The sequence below is a fragment of the Oncorhynchus nerka genome, linkage group LG28, assembly GCF_034236695.1.
Source record: "Oncorhynchus nerka isolate Pitt River linkage group LG28, Oner_Uvic_2.0, whole genome shotgun sequence".
NCBI classification, from domain to species: Eukaryota; Metazoa; Chordata; class Actinopteri; order Salmoniformes; family Salmonidae; genus Oncorhynchus; species Oncorhynchus nerka.
The window spans coordinates 32,796,128-32,812,961 of NC_088423.1; the positions used below are offsets into that span (position 1 = coordinate 32,796,128).

The following is a 16,834-nucleotide window of genomic DNA, read 5'->3' on the forward strand; positions in this document are numbered from 1 at the left end:
CTCTATTGTGTCTATTTTACCGTAAAGTATATTGATGTGTTTTAATGCACTTGAAATGAGGCTCGATTTGATCTGATCAGTAGGGTGTTTTCCATGCAGGTCAGAGAGCGTCTACTCACTGCTGTTCCTCTTTTGTGTCAGCGTGTCGTCCAGGGAGTTGGAGCCAGAGCCTATGGAGGAAGAGTCCTGGCTGTCCAGAGGAAGCCCCAGGAAGCCCTCGCTGGACTCGGAGCGCGTGGGCGTCAGTGTCAGGGAACGCATCCGCTCCCGACTCCTCGGCTTGATCAGCTTCTTCATCTTCAGGGTGATCCAATTCTCTCGTCTGAGATGAGAGAGGGTTTTATAATTAGGGTACATTATTTGACTCTGGGTAGTGTTCAGTAGGCACAAAAAGAGCGGAAAACTTTTTAAATTAAGGGATGTATTCCCATTTTGTGCCTTATTGAACCAGCATCTGGGGTGTTCTTGCAAACCACAGCCTCCCAATTCCCCAGAGTCAGCAATGATGAAGGTGGTTAGGCATAAAGATGAACCAGAGCTTCTTGGTTAATTTGAACCATATGCAGGAGTTGGTTAGGTTCAGACTATATGCATTAAGTCAGGCATGGAAATGAATCAGAACTGAATGGTTAATAAGCACATACGATCCAGGGCAGTTGGTTATGCAATGGAATTAACCATAACCAGACAACTGCAGCAATCCACCGCAGTTCTACATTTCATTTTCATGTGGGGGATGTCAGCTTTGTCTCAGTCAGCTGTTTACTAAGACAGAGGCTGATATGGTCAAAGCACCAACCACAATGATAGCAGTGGACTCCTCCTAGCTACTTACCTCCGTGGAGGAGAGGGGTCATAAAACTTGTACTGGTCCATGATCTTCTCTTCAAGCTTCTCCTTCTGTCTCCTCAACTCATTCAGCTTGTCACTGAAGGAGGGAAAGACCAGTTAGGCACAGGAACAAATTACATCTATCTACATAGCCAAGAAACAAACATCTCTTTCTTATTGAAATGTTAACTTGAACACTGGTTACAAAATGTAATAGTGGGGTCATCTCTCACATGTACTGTCTCTGTTCTACGTGGAACAGGTCCTTGCTCTCCATGGTCTGTTCTAGCAAGGTGCGGTTCTGCAGCATCAGGGTCTGGATCTGGTCCAGCAGGTGACGGTTCTCCTCCTCCAGGTTCCCCTTCAACTGACTCAGCAACTAGGGTGAGAGAAATAGACTATTATTTGAGCAAAGTTGTTAGTGTCCAAGTTGCTTTCACATGGTTGTATATATTACACGTGGGCTGTGCCTTCCCTTCACAGTGGGTGAATACAGGTCAGACACTTGTTAAGCCTTAAAGAGCATGGTATTGAGAAACCAGCTATCAGCCTTCCTTTCCAACAGACAGATGTCAGGCAAACATAGTCATGTCTGGACCGAGGCCACATATCAGCTTTGAACACTTGCATAACATAGGACTACATTTACCAAGAGTTACCTGTGATAGAGTTTGAAAATATGCGGAACATAATAATTATAATCTAGTGGTTGGTTTATGGGTAGGGGGTACAGATATTGTAGTACCTCACACTGGTTAGTGAGTTAGTGAGGGGGACTGAGGGGTGTGTAACCGTACTTCACACTGATTGGTGAGCTTGGTGGAGGTGATGTCCAGCTGCTGGTACTGCTCTTTGAGTTTGGAGAACTCTGCCTCCAGGCGGGTCTGTTCCAGCTTGGCACCGTTCATCTGGCTCTTCAGATTCTTATGGTCAACCTGCAGTCCCTCATTATCCTTCACCAGCTGGCGGTGTGCCATGTTCAGCCTACACACAGATGTCATGTGTTTTAAACAGCACATTCTTTACTCATAGCCCCCTGGTTAGTTCTCTAATTGCAACCACTTAAAATGTCTGCATATTGCCACTCAAAACATGCTTACTTTATTTCCCCCTCTCTCTAAAAACCTTGATGCACAGATTTCTCTGTACCTGGATTGACAGCTTAAGGATGTTCCCTTGCACCTCAAAGTAACCCTCAGGGTAAATTCCCCTCCTCCTCCCCCCTCTCTCATACAAACACACACAGACCTCAGCTTAACCCTGAAACACTCACCTTTCATTCTCCTCTTTCAGTTTGTAGTAGTCTATAGCCGTGGCCTCGTGGCTCTTGTTCTCAGACAGCATCTTCTCCTGCTCTGCCTTCAGTTGTTTCTCCAGCTCCTCCAGCTGATCCTTCTGCCTCAGCAGCTGATTATACCTGCAACACATTACCACCGGTTAGTGGATGGCAGCTGTGTGTGTATATACAGTTGAAGTCAAAATTTTACATACACTTAGGTTTGAGTCATTAAAACTAGTTTTTCAACCACTCCACATATTTTTTGTTAACAAACTATAGTTTTGGCAAGTTGGTTAGGACATCTACTTTGTGCACGACACAAGTAATTTTTCAAGCAATTGTTTACAGACAGATTATTTCACTTATAATTCACTGTATCACAATTCCAGTGGGTCAGAAGTTTACATACACTAAGTTGGCTATGTCTTTCAACAGCTTGAAAAACTCCAGAAACTGATGTCATGGCTTTAGAAGCTTCTGATAAGCTAATTGACATAATTTGAGTCAATTGGAGGTGTACCGGTGGATGTATTTCAAGGCCTACCTTCAAACTCAGTGCCTCTTTGCTTGACATCATGGGAAAATCAAAATAAATCAGCCAAGACCTCAAAAAAAAAAATTGTAGACCACAAGTCCGGTTCATCCTTGGGAGCAATTTCCAAACGCTTGAAGGTACCACGTTCATCTGTACAAACAATAGTATGCAAGTATAAACACCATGGAACCACGCAGCCGTCATACCGCTCAGGAAGGAGACGCGTTTTGTCTATTAGAGATGAACGCACTTTAGTGCGAAAAGTGCAAATCAATCCCAGAACAACGGTAAAGGACTTTATGAAGATGCTGGAAGAAACCGGTACAAAAGTATCTATATCCACAGTAAAATGAGTCCTATATCGACATAACCTGAAAGGCCGCTCAGCAAGAAAGAAGCCACTGCTCCAAAACCGCCATAAAAAAGCCAAACTACGGTTTGCAACTGCACATGGGGACAAAGATCGTACTTTTTGGAGAATGTCCTCTGGTCTGATGAAACAAAAATATAACTGTTTGGCCATAATGACCATTGTTATGTTTGGAGGAGAAAGGGGGAGGCTTGCAACCCGAAGAACACCATCCCAACCGTGAAGCACGGGGGTGGCAGCATCATGTTGTGGAGGGTGCTTTGCAGCAGGAGGGACTGGTGCACTTCACAAAATAGATGGCTTCATGAGGGAGGAAAATGATGTGGATATATTGAAGCAACATCTAAAGTCATCAGTCAGGAAGTTAAAGCTTGGTCGCAAATGGGTCTTCCAAATGGACAATGACCCCAAGCATACTTCCAAAGTTGTGGAAAAATGGCTTAAGAACAACAAAGTCAAGGTATTGGAGTGGCCATCACAAAGCCCTGACCTCAATCCTATAGAAAATGTGTGGGCAGAACTGAAAAAGCGTGTATGAGCAAGTTAGGCCTACAAACCTGACTCAGTTACACCAGCTCTGTCAGGAGGAATGGGCCAAAAAATAAATAAAATCACTGTACTATTATTTCTGACATTTCACATTCTTAAAATAAAGTAGTGATCTTACCTGACCTAAGACAGGGAATTGTTATTAGGATTAAATATCAGGAATTGTGAAAAACTGAGTTTAAATGTATTTGGCTAAGGTGTATGTAAACTTCTGACTTCAACTGTATGTGTCTCTGACTTAAGCACTGTGTAATGGTAGTGTGGAACTGAGGCACATAACAGCACCAGTTGAAACCCCACCTGTCCCCCAGGTCTCTGTGCTGTGATTCCAGGCTCTTGTGGGCACTTTTCAGGCCTCCGTGTTTGCCAATGAGGCCCTCATACTCCGAGGCCTGCCTCTCATGCAAGGCAGCCAACTTCTCATGGTCCCTCAGTAGCATCTCATAGGTGGACCTCAGGTCCTCCCTCTCCCTCATCGCCCCCTCCTTCTCGTTCTCCGTGCTGGACTGCTGTGTCGCAAGCTGGGCATTCTGGGCCATGAGAGTGCCGCTCTGGGAGTTCAGGGTGGAGTTCTCCACCTAAAGGGGAAACAAGACATCTGATTGGACATCTGTGCCATCTGAACTCAGTTGCTCAGAAATGCCCTTAGCTATGTCTGTTTTTTCAAGGCTTGTGTCATGTCCTTCTAGGCATTGCATTAGATTAGATTCTCCAGTTATGTGGGGAAAAAAGCAGGGCGATAACCTCACAAAACAATTTGTGTAGGTGTCAGTTCTGAGCAATAGGGGGCAATGTGTCCACAGACAGCCTGTCCATCCAGTAAACACTAACGGTTGAGACGTCGCATGTTCTTGTCCTATTTGGATATACATCAGTGGTCAAATGTTTCTTGAAAGTACAAATTCCCAAGCACAGACATGTTCAAAGTTAGATTTGACATGCAGCAGAATGCATCCGATTCCTGTTCAGATGTAGATTTTACGACCAAAGATTTTGTTGAACCGCTGCCATAAAATATATCAAAATAGATGTGGCTTACGAGAGGGGAATTCTCTCTAGCCACGTGGCAGTGGAGAGACAGAGCTTGGGGAGGGTTTAAACTACAATATAAGCTATCAATGCAGTGTAGACAAGGCCAGCGTATAGGGTGCAGAGCACAGCAGTGAAGGAGCAACAGAGGGAACCAGGGCTTAGTGGTTAGCGTTGGGACAGTAACCGAAAGGTTGCTGGATCTAAGCCCCAAGCTGACAAGGTAAAAATCTGTCGTTCTGCCCGAGAAAGCAGTTAACCCACTGTTCCCCGTGCGCCGAAGACGTGGATGTTGATTATGGCAGCCCCCCGCACCTCTCTGATTTAGGGGTTGGGTTAAATGCGGAAGACACATTTCAGTTGAATGCATTCAGTTGTACAACTGACTAGGTTTCCTCCTTTCCCTTACTTGTAGTTTGGCATTCTGGGTCTGTAGGGTGGTGTTGTTCTCCTGTAGAGATGCAGTCTGTCTCTGTAGAGCCAGAATCTGAGCCTGTAGGTTACTGCTCTGGGTCTCCAGCTGCTTCAGGTTGGTATGCAGGGCCTGCTTCTCTGCCTGTAGGGTGGCATTCTGAAAATGACACACACACACAAAAGATTAACGCATGCATTAATTATATACAGAGGCCCTTCACATATCGTATCGAAGATGGCTATTTTGACTTGTTGATTAGATTGAGTTTACTTACGTTTCTCTCCACCTCGATGAGGCGGTCTTTGACCTTGAGCAGTTCCCGGGTGGTCTCGTGGCTCTCCTTCTCCCACTTGTTGACCGCCTGAGAGTCCTCCCTGTCCCCTCTTCTGGGGGGTGAGCTCTGCACCATCCTCTCCTCCTCCTCCCTCTGTCGCAGGGCCTCATAGTTCTTCTTTACCTGGAGAGGTCAAAGGTGAAAGGGTTAAACCTCAATCCCCCAAAATATGCCCATGCTAATGAGTTCCATCTCTGTTCTGGCACCCCAGTGGCAAAGGTTCTAGTTTTTGTCACAGAGTTAAACATGTGCTGCGGAAATTATTATCTGGGTTTTCTAGGCTCCTGGTGGCTCATGAATAGGGGCGGCAGGGTAGCCTAGTGGTTAGAGCGTTGGACTAGTAACCGGAAGGTTGCTAACCCCCGAGCTGACAAGGTACAAATCTGTCGTTCTGCCCCTGAACAGGCAGTTAACCCACTGTTCCTAGGCCGTCATTGAAAATAAGAATTTGTTCTTAACTGACTTGCCTGGTTAAATAAATAAGGTAAAATAAATAAAATAAATAGATAACACAATGGAAAAGGAATGAATAAATAATGAATTGCCTCAGAAGCATTTGAGCGTTTCTCTGTGTCACGTGTTAAAGAAGCATAACCACAGGACCTCTCTGGGATAATGTTTTTTGTGCAGATGTTCATTGGGCTGCTGTTCTATATTGTTTAGGACTCACAGTTTTGAGCTCCTGGCGCAGTTGTTGGTTGAGATTGGAGGACTCCTGCAGTCTGGCCTCCAAGGCTGCTATCTTCTCCTCCTTGATCTCCAGAGTAGATTTGAGAGTGGACTCTAGCTTGAACTCCAGCAGCTTGTACCTGCACATAAGGGACATTGACAATCATTAAAAGACCAAGGATCTTTCCCGGATAGAATTCAATGTCTTCACACCGTATTGTTGGCAGAGTGTCTACTATGTGATGTGGTCACAATTATTTATGGGGGGGATGGGTATCTTTGAGCAGCAGCATAATGGTTTGTGTGTGTGTATTACCTGTCGTTGTCAGAGCTCTGCTCGTCCTGCAGCAGCCTCTCCTTGTTGAGGCCTATCTTCTCCAGCTCGTGGGTCAGTTTCTCCAGGTCATTGTTCATCTGCTGAGTCCGCAGTTTCTCACTCACCAGTTCCTGAAACATCAAACGCCAATCCAGAGTCACTCTACATTCAATCTCTAGAATTTAATCCTTTATTAATGAATAATACAATCTTAATGTACTTAATGGAACATAGTTGAGTTCCAAGTTGAAAAAAGTGTTGGCATAGTGGTCTGGTTTAATTACTTCTTGCATAATGCAGGTGCAATGATTATAGCTGAATATTCTAAAATGTACATTTGAAGACTTGTGAGCATTCACCCCATGCATTACCATTACAATATATATACACTAACATTACAACATGCATCTCTAAGGTAGTCGCTACATCATTACCTCTCGTAGAGTGACTAGTGTCTTCTTATCGATGGTGGCCTGTTTGACCAGCTCCTTGTTCTCCTTCTCCAGATCTTTGAGGCGGTTGCAGGAGTCCTTGAAGGAGGTCATCTCCTTGCCCAGCGAGCGGTTGTCCTTCTCCAGGTGGCTGATCCTCAGGTTGTCCTCATCCATCTTGGAGTCCCTGATCTCCGCCTGCTGTCTCAGCCTCTTGTTGTCCTTCTCCAGGTGCTTCTTGTCCTTCTCCAGCTGAGAGCTCTCCTGCTCCAGAGTCTTATTCTCCTGCTCCAGCTGCTCCAGACGTTTGCTGGAGATCTTCAGTTCCTCGAGGCTCCTCTGCAGGCTCTGGTTCTCCTGCTCTACATCCTGCAGCTCCCCCTCCAACTGCTGCATCTTGCGGCTGCTGTTGTCCAGGGCCTTCTGCAGCCGCTGGTTTTCCATATCCAGGCCCTGGTTGCTCACCTCGAGCCTCTCCGTTTTCTTGGAGGAGGCCTTGAGCAGCTCCAGGCTCCTTTTCAGCTGGCTCCTCTCACTCTCCAGCTCAAGGTTCTCCAGCTCCAGCTGAGCCGCCTTGTTCCCTGCCGAGCGGAGCACCTCAGCAGTCCTGCGAAGCTCCAGGTTCTCCTCATCCAGCTGGGAGTTCTCCTTCTCCAGGGCCTCTAACTGGAAGGATGTGCTCCGCAGGCCGTCCACCACCTTCTTTAAACGACGGCCCTCTACCTCCAGCTCGGAGTTCTCCTTCTCCAGAGACACCACCTGAGGATTTGGGAGAATATGGGAACATTTCTCAACAAAGCACTTTTCCTCATTCAAACTCCCATCTGCTTTATACAATAGGAGCTGCACAACAAAGTAATAAGTGACTCATTTGGCACATAATAGACACCAGGTACACCGACAACTTTAAGTGAAGTTTACAGCCACCAATGCACGCAGGGGCCGACCTTGTCACAGGTGATGCCCAGACTGGCTACTCGTTTCTGCAGGGCCTCGTTCTCCCTCTCCAGCCGCTGCGCCTCCACCTCCAGCTCCTCAGCCCTCTCGCCCTTCTCCTTGTACATCTCAAGGTCCTTACGCAGCTGTTTGCGCTCAAACTCTAGCTTGTTGAGCTTGGAGCTGGTCTCCCGGATGGACTCGTGCAGCACGCGGTTCTCCTTCTCCACGTCTTTGACCCGCGCCTCAACGCCCACCTGGGAGCGCTGCCTCAGCGACGAGACAGTCTGGGTCAGATGCTCGTTCTCCTGCTCCAGGCCTTTCACCTGGAAAATGGAGGACGTCTGAGTGGCGCTATGGGACAGCTTCAACTCGAGTCATGCTTAAGTATGGTGTTAATATGAACAGAGCCCCAGAGATTATCTGACCATGAAAAACTCCTTGCTCTTATAATACCCTAGGGTCCTGAATTTGTCCTAAATCAGGTCGAGTGGTCATGAGAAGTTCCTGGCCCTAACTCTGAACCCTGTAGTGTAGGTTCACCAGAGATCTGTTATTCTACTGTAAACCTCATCAATCTTAACTCCCTGTGTCTGGGGCCTCATTAGATTCTGTCGGCTTTCATTACTTTCATTACACCCCCCCAAGCCACACAGAGCTCTTCAAACTCACTGGGAGAATGCAAGCACAAAGACTACGCTCTTTTAAGAAAATCATTATAGATCTAGATTAAGTTAAGTAGCAATGTCGTTTTGAGTTTCTTGGAACAAGACCAGAACAAGGTCAAATCAGTCCTTTGACCAGCCTAAAATGAAAGGCTGTTTGTGTCTTGAACATGGACATGTATGCATGCCTGTGTGTGTGTGTGTGTGTGTGTGTGTGTGTGTACCTGTCTATCTGCGTTCTCTCTCAGTGTCTCCAGGGTTTTCTCCAACAGAGCCTTCTCCTTCATCAGGTCGGTGCTGAGGCTCTCTGCACTGCACAGACTCTCCCTGCCTGTGTTCAGCTCACTCTCCAGCTGCCCCAGCTGCAGGCACACACAGAGGACGCACTGTTACCATGGCACCCAGTCACTTAGATCACAGACAATGACACTATGCAGTACCACATCATTACCCATCACAATTGGACTCAATTACATTGTAATCCGGTCAATGAAATTGAAGAACCCATTATTCAATTTAATTTCCTGATTGGCCAAAATAAAACTGAATTGACTATGATACACAGACATTTATATTTCTCTAATTACAGTGGCTCCGTGTTGTGATGCATGTCCGATATTAAAGAGAAGCAAAAGCGACTCCATATAGAGCCCTTCCCATGAACACCGGCTCCAATCTCCGTTGTCTCCTCTCCCCTCCGGAGGATGCTGTCAGACTGCACTGGGTAATTACCACTCATGTCACTCACACCCTCTACAAAGGGAAGGGCTGAATTATCTACAAATAAAAGCTTTTCACTGCAGCCGCTTCATCCTCGGTCTGTTCTCTCCTTCTGTCCCTTCTGCTCACCGCATGACGCACAAACACTGTGGCACCAACAGCAACTACAAGTGCACTGTATACACACACATACCGTTCTTCAAAAAGCAGGCAGATTATTACTAATCATATCATAGATATATACTCACAAGCACTTCATTACGTCAAAGCAGCTTAACTCAAAATTGCCTTCTTATTGCTCCTGCTTGGATTCACTTCTAAATGGGCTCTTCTACAGACCGAGTGCTGTTGCCAAACTCTGTTTCGCTTGAGAAATGCACATTTCATGCATTTTATGTGGAGTGCACAGAGAAGGCGTGTCTGAAAATAGCCCGAGAGAGTTAGCTTAGAGAAACCTTCAAGTGTCAAGTCTGAGAAATAATAGGAAATGGACTTCAGGATTTACTCAGTTCTTTCAACTCTGTTGTCATGGATCTATGAGGCCTGAAAGCCAAGTCCTGGGGTGAAATATAGGGGGCTGGAGAAAGATGCTAGTGTACTGTAGGGTTACAGAGCAGGCAGCCATTATTATGTTGTTGATGCAATAAGGAGCCAATGTGGAGTGGGCAGATGATTGATGGGCAGATGAGGGCCCGTGTTTAGGCAGCAAGTGTGAAGACGTATGGGACAAGTGTAAAAGCTGCTCTGACCCTCTGGGTGAGCCTCTGGTTCTCCTTGTCGGCCTTGAGGCGGTGTGCAGGGGCGTCCTCGCTGGCAGAGCCCCTCAGCTCCTCCACGGTTTTCAGCAGGGCCTGGTTCTCCTTCTCCAGCTTCAGCAGGCGGCTGGACGTCAGCTCATTCACCTCGTGGCCCAGAGACTTCTGAGGCACTACACAATGAAACCAACTATGTCAAACACACAACATACTGCACCGAGAGACTGAAAACAGCCATCACTAGCACAGAGAGGCTGCTGCCTATATACACAGACTTGAAATCATTGGCCACTTGAATAAATGGAACACTAGTCACTTTAATAATGTTTACATCTCTTGCATTACTGATCTCATATGTATATACTGTATTCTATACTATTCTACTGTATCTACTGGGTCTATGCCGCTACCACATTGCTCGTCCCGTCCATATATTTACATATTCTTAATTCCATTCCTTTACTTAGATTTTTGATTTATTTGTATTGGGTATATGTTGTGAAATTGTTAGCTTTTACTTGTTAGATATTGCTGCACTGTCGGAGCTAGAAGCACAAACATTTCGCTGCACCTGCATTAACATCTGCTAAACACGTGTATGTGACCAATCAAATCTGATTTGATATTTTAAAAAGGTACTGATATAGTGTTGGGGAACTTCCCAAGGGGAAGAGGAAGTATGGGACATCCCTAAATGTAGATCTACATCAGTACTGTAGTTACTGAGGAAACACACAGGGTTTATCCTGATCCAAGACCAGTTAAACATTATTCCAAATCCAGGCCCGTTGCTAATCTGGGTCTCGGATTCATTAAATATTAATTACAGGAGCTAATCATGTGTAAATAAACCCTGTCCAATCTGGTGTGTGTGTATATATATATATATATGGTCGGCCAGGGCCGGGGTTGAAGCCAGAGCCCCAGTAGGCCTACTGATGCTCACCCTCTGTCAGATCAGGGGTCTTGGAGAGCTGCTCCAGCTCCCAGCCCAGGTGGAGAGACTCGTCCATGCTCTGTTTCTGGGCCATTTCTAGCACCAGGTTCTCCTCTAGCAGCTCCTCAATACGCTTCCTGTCCATGTCCCGCTCCTGATGCACACAGACAAACACATAACGTACTGTCAGGATGGCTATACAGTTAGCCAAACCTTAAAGCCGATTTAAGGTAATTCCAGCGTTTGCATTGACAGTACAGCATTTACTTCTGTAGAAGTCAAGGCATTCATACTTCTTGTGCTTCGTAGAGTTGTTGTAAAGGAAGTTGTCAAGGAAGTGAGTTTGTGTTTATACAGGACCTACCGCCCCCACCTATCGTCAACCAATCATGTCAATGCAGAGCTATACGCAGCCCTCCGTATTGTTACAAAATTTGGGAGGCGCACGACAATGCGGGTACGTAGCTTGATTTGGCCTCTGCAAGGCCCCGCAATTGCATCACACCCTCCATAGAGAGCCTCTGGATCACATTTCAGGATCAAGCATAAATTGGCTTTTACAGTGAGAACCTATTCAGTACAGTATATGGGATTTTATTCAGAGAGAACCTACAAAATGGTCCCATAAAGAGAAAATATACAAACATACCAGCATGTCTGTTAACTTTAATCCCACACAAAACACAGTCTCTAAATCTCAATCTTTCCCTCACCATTTCCATGTCGTGGATCTTGGATTTGAGCTGCAGGCTCTCTTTCTCCAGTTCGTGGAGTTTGTCAGAGCGAGCCCTGGTTCCTTCTAGCTGGTCCTCAAGCATGGCCTTGGTCTCCAGCAGAACCTGGTTGTCCTCCTTCAGCTCCTGTAGGGCCCAGCAGAGATCAACATCAGCAGCCCTATCACTTCTAATACACAGGGCTCACAACATTAAACAAACATTGGGGAAACAAGTCGATACATTTATGTTACACCCAATGGATGCTTCATTGACACGTCAAGCTTGTTGGGTGCTGAACTGCTATTTACTTGTTAGGGCATACCTCCACTCTAGCTTTGTAGAACTCAATGTCATGGAGCCTCTCCTTGTAGCGTCCCACTTCACTTTCCAGCTTGTCCACTCTGATGGCCTTCTCTCTCAGAACGTCCAGCTCGTCACGATAGGCCCTGGCAGAACGCGCGTCTGACAACAACTGCAGGCTCTGGAGGGGACAAACAAAACACTTCATGTCAGTGTCACACACATACAAGATATTTGTTTTCACAGACTAATTTCCCTTGAGCGTACAAAACATTAAAAACACCTTCCTAATATTGAGTTGCACCCCCTTTTGACCTCAGAACAGCCTCAATTCGCCGGGGAATAGACTCTACAAGGTGTTGAAAGCGTTCCACCGGGATGCTGGTCCATGATGACTCAATGCTTCCCGCAGTTGGGTCAAGTTGGCTGGAAGTCCTTTGGGTGGTGAACCATTCTTGATACACATGGGAAACTTTTGAGCGTGAAAAACCCAGCAGCGTTGCAATTCTTGACGCAAACCGATGCGCCCAGCACCTACCTCATACCTCATTCAAAGGCACTTGGATCTTTTGTCTTGCCCGTTCACCCTCAAAGGCACACATACACAATCCATGTCTCTGGCTTAAAAATCCTTACGCAACTTGTCTCCCCTTCATCTACACTGATTGAAATGGATTTAACAAGTGACATCAATAAGGGATCATAGACTGACTAGGTGAAAGCTATGTCATGGAAAGAGCAGGTGTTCCTAATGTTTTATACACTCAATGTACATGCATTGCGCACAGGCATAATTAATATTGGTAAACAAACACACCATAGATTGAGTAGGTAGACACGCGTGCACACACACACACGGACAGACTAAAGCTCCTCTTAGTCAATAGGGTCATTAGCCAGTAATCTTCTCTGGAAAGGGGATTTGAAATGACCCCACACACACACAACAAGCACCTCTGCCATGCTGTTGCTGTGGTCCCTACTTTCTAGCGCTGCGAATCATGTTTACAGCAAAGACTATAAATAAAAGAACATCTTTGCCTACTTCTAAGGAGATCGCCAAACTATAGATAGCTCAGCCACTAATTGGTTAAAGGCATTAACCTCATGATTAAGAATGTCAAATAGGAGGTGGTGGAGATGGTTTGATGTGTTGTATAACCTTGAGAGCAGTCAGGGCACAACAGGCGACGTGTCTTATAGGTGGAGCTTTTGTCCAGTTGTCAGCGGGCAAGCTCTGTGTGACAGGCCTGTAAATCTGGATTGATGCCTAGCACAGCTCAGCAGCATGGTCAGTGCGTAGTTTGTGTGTGAAAGTGTGTAGCTGGAGATCAGAAGAGACATGTTGGTCCAAGGCAGACTGTGTATTTGTGCATTAAGTGGAGTCATGCTGGTGCTAAATTGTGTAATGTAACGTAGACCGGGAGCTCTGACATCAGCTGTAATTGACTCCCGGTGATTACTCAGCTGTGTTGACCTATTCTGTGCCACACCTAGTGAGGTCTCAGTCTGCTCTGGGGTTGGATGGTAATGTGTTATGTTGGGCTATATGTTGTGCTAGTTTAATCTTTCTAATGCAGAGTTGGAAATCTGTTCTATATTTCTTTGTGCTGTAGTAGCTAGATTTGTTTTGTCCAGTACCTCTTGCTGAATCCTCTTGTTCTCAGTCTCCATATTGTCCAGCTCCTGTCTACAGTCCAGCAGCTGCTCACTCTTCTCCTCCCTGAAAGAGAGAGAGCAAGCGAAAGAGGCAGAGAGCGAAAGGGAGAGAGAGAAATGTCTTCAATCACACATGTACACTTTTTTTTTAAACACACATAAAAAAATCCTTCCTCACAAACACCATAACTGTCCCACACAGTTGTTATTCTTAGAATAAATATTTTTTCTTTACATTTTTCTAATTTGGCACAGAAACTAGAGGCCATGAGTAACACCGATTGGCCTATAGGTGGCGCTGTTATAAGCAGTCTCACTTAAACCCTCATATCGCCGTCTGTTTGACCTAGAGACTTGAAACTTGGTATGTAGGCGTATTTCAACATGCTGAACAAATCGGCCTCAAGGATACATAAGGTCTGTCAGGATACATTGTCCTCCATTTTGGAAAATTGTTGAAAAACTTCTCATTAACCATAAGTCCAAATAACAGCAAATTAGTTTTGCAGACTCATGGTTAGGGTTGCAAACAGAGGGTATATTACTGGTAATGTTTAATGTTTACCAGTAAACTACCAGAATTTTGGTATCTTTCAAGGATTTGATCTATCACAAGACATTTAGTGGCACTTTTGAGTACTTCAGAATATTACAGGTGTCTGTCCCTCTGTGTGGTATTATCACATGTAAAATATGGAAATAAGTTCAAATGATTTTCAAATAAATAATCTAATGACAAAGGTGTAAAACACTAAATATAAACCAACTTAGTGAATGTTTGTTATTTTACAAACTTATTTATTTTTTGCTTTCTGGGTTGGGAGATGGCGAGATATTGCATATCCAGTATTCTATTTTATACATCTGTCGATGTCATTTATTGTTTCTTTGTAGATAACTAGCTATTATCGCTAACTACTTGGCTGATGTGGGTGGGGTACAGTAGTAGTCTACAGTAACGTTACAGCAATACTGAATGACAAAGTAGGCTTGTCACTACTAGCTAGTTGGTTGATATGGGGTACAGTATAATTGAATGACAGTCACCACCCTACTGTTCTGTTATTCATTGGTCTGAAAATGGTTAAATTAACATTAAAGAGACACCCCACACATTCACGCAGTTGGAGGGCCATGTACATTTTAGCCAGTAGTTCTGAAAGTAGCACTAATGAGCCAAAAGTGGTCCCCGAAAAGTCTCTCTCTCTCTCTCTCTCTCTCGCGCTCATTGGCAAATGCTGGTTAGGCCTTGCTAGCTGTCACTCAAATGCAAGGGGTTGAAGCTCATTGGCTAGAACTCGAATTGCTATGGGGCTGACCCACGTGCGGAGAAATGGCACGGCACAGCTTCAAGAAAATAGTAGTTTCAAACTAGGGATTTTGTGTCTAATTGAGTTAGACAGTAATTCTGCATGTGTGAACTAAACATCCAGCCCAATGCAGGAGTTTTATAAAATACTTTCTTAGTCGTCAAAGTACTGGCGCACGTCTTTAAGGCTAAGCTAATCGTTAGATCCTTTGAGGGCGCGTCAGTAAATCCGAGCTGTTTCCCAAAACCATCATTATTAACGTTGCACTTGAAAACGATCATAATCTAATGCCCGCCTCAGACCACTCGTAGACCATACAAGTGCGTGGTTAGATGCTTTTTTGCCCTCCCGCGCCACTTTATACACAGTAGAGCTCTGCTAAACACAGAATCACATGGTTTATCAGTCTCTCTGTGGCAGCTGATAACTCCAGAACAAAGTTGACTACAAAGTTGCCAATGTTTTTGCAATTGGTACAAACAAGTGACGTATAAAAACATGCTTCAAATGAAAACAGATGACTGCATTTAAATATAAATACAGTAGGCTATAGGCCTATTTCAACCCTATCCATTTACATTTAATGTGCAATCAAATGAGTTCTATTTTGCTACTTGTAGGCTAGCTAGGCTACTGTCTGTAATTTGTCTCATATTTCATGATGTATAGCCTAACATGTGCGCAATGATTTTTATTGGGTAAGCATTAGAATAAGCCGCCTCACAATTTGCAGCTGTAGGTGGAAATATCTCTCTAGGAGCTGATCCGTCGTCAGTATTGTGAGATAATTATAATGTTGGGGTAAGGTTTGAATGGAGAAAGCTGAAACCGAGAGCAGTTCTGCCTTTCTTTCGATCCTGTCAGTATCAACACATGCTCCAATGACGCACAGAGACCGTTCACGCTACGTGGTGTTTTGGGAAACGTATGTTATGCAATGTAGGAACGATGCAGGGTTAAAAAAAAACACTTGAAAGCCTAAGTTCCACCTCTATCGGGGAAACCAGGCCCAGGTCTCCCTTGAAAAAGTAATGTTATTTTTGACCTGGTAAAATAAGTTAAAACGTTGTGTGTAAGCTCACTAGATAGAATTGTGAGGTTCAAAGAAAATGGACATGGATATGGACATGGATATCGTCAGCAATCCTCAATCAGATGAGATACACCTGGTCGCATTATTAACAGTATTACTGAGAAACAGATCAATCGTTTCAATTCCCAACTATTAAAAACTTGATTGTTTCTAAAAACACAGCAAACCAGTCACACCTTTGAAAATGCTGTGGACAACACCTCTAAATTAGTCTTATGGTAAATAACTAATCCAAAATGAATTTCATTAATACAATGTGGCTACAATTTACTGTGTGGATATCTTTACAAGTTATGCATAATTATTGTTAATATTACATTTCTCTTTCCATTCCCAGATATGAAGTCACCTGTCTCCAGCAGGAAATACCAGGGTGTGGGGGGGGAAGTGTTGGCTTAAGGTACGACTTCCTATTGGGGAAGTGTTAAATCACTCAAGGTCATATTTAGACTTCGTGACTAACACTAATAGGAGCATATACATTACAGGATTAGACTACTCTGGCGTTGAACAATAACATGCAAGAACCACAATGGTTAAGAGGTGCTTACACACTTGCATCCTTTATTCAACTTGTGTAGACTAAGCCCTAGAGATTGTAACTTCACACGATTTAGCCTACTTGTCAATCCAGATCTCAATGTTTAATATCCTTTTACTGTACTTTTGATAGTATTTGATGCCAAAGCTAATCACGGAATGTCCTACTACAAGGTCAGGTTGACGCAGTCACAAAATCACACACACGATTTGCAAATATATTCAGATACAGTACATGCAGCTTTTCTTCTGTCATTACCTGTTGCCCTAGAAGACTAAATAAACCCTTGCTCACCAGAAAATGTCATACATCGATAGAATGAATGCTTAAATCTAGTTGACATCGGTAAAGTGTCTTTACCTCTGCTTTTGCCTCAGTGGATCGATGTAAACGATTTCTGCCCAATTTCCCAAAAGGATTTGGTAATTGGCATGTATTGGTGCT

At 44.6% G+C, this 16,834-nt stretch overlaps 1 protein-coding gene across 1 annotated transcript in view; it reads right to left on the reverse strand.

Annotated features, from left to right (window-relative positions):
- Nucleotides 1–16,834, reverse strand: part of LOC115113151 (girdin-like) — an 86,747-nt gene that overhangs the window by 10,912 nt on the left and 59,001 nt on the right. The window contains 18 exon segments of the mRNA XM_065012774.1: nt 120–322; nt 836–928; nt 1,065–1,210; nt 1,629–1,815; nt 2,105–2,248; nt 3,865–4,142; nt 5,003–5,164; nt 5,283–5,465; nt 6,013–6,151; nt 6,328–6,458; nt 6,762–7,517; nt 7,706–8,020; nt 8,584–8,721; nt 9,829–10,007; nt 10,781–10,925; nt 11,485–11,631; nt 11,810–11,968; nt 13,429–13,510. Of these exon segments, the coding sequence (XP_064868846.1) occupies nt 120–322; nt 836–928; nt 1,065–1,210; nt 1,629–1,815; nt 2,105–2,248; nt 3,865–4,142; nt 5,003–5,164; nt 5,283–5,465; nt 6,013–6,151; nt 6,328–6,458; nt 6,762–7,517; nt 7,706–8,020; nt 8,584–8,721; nt 9,829–10,007; nt 10,781–10,925; nt 11,485–11,631; nt 11,810–11,968; nt 13,429–13,510 (3,587 nt within the window).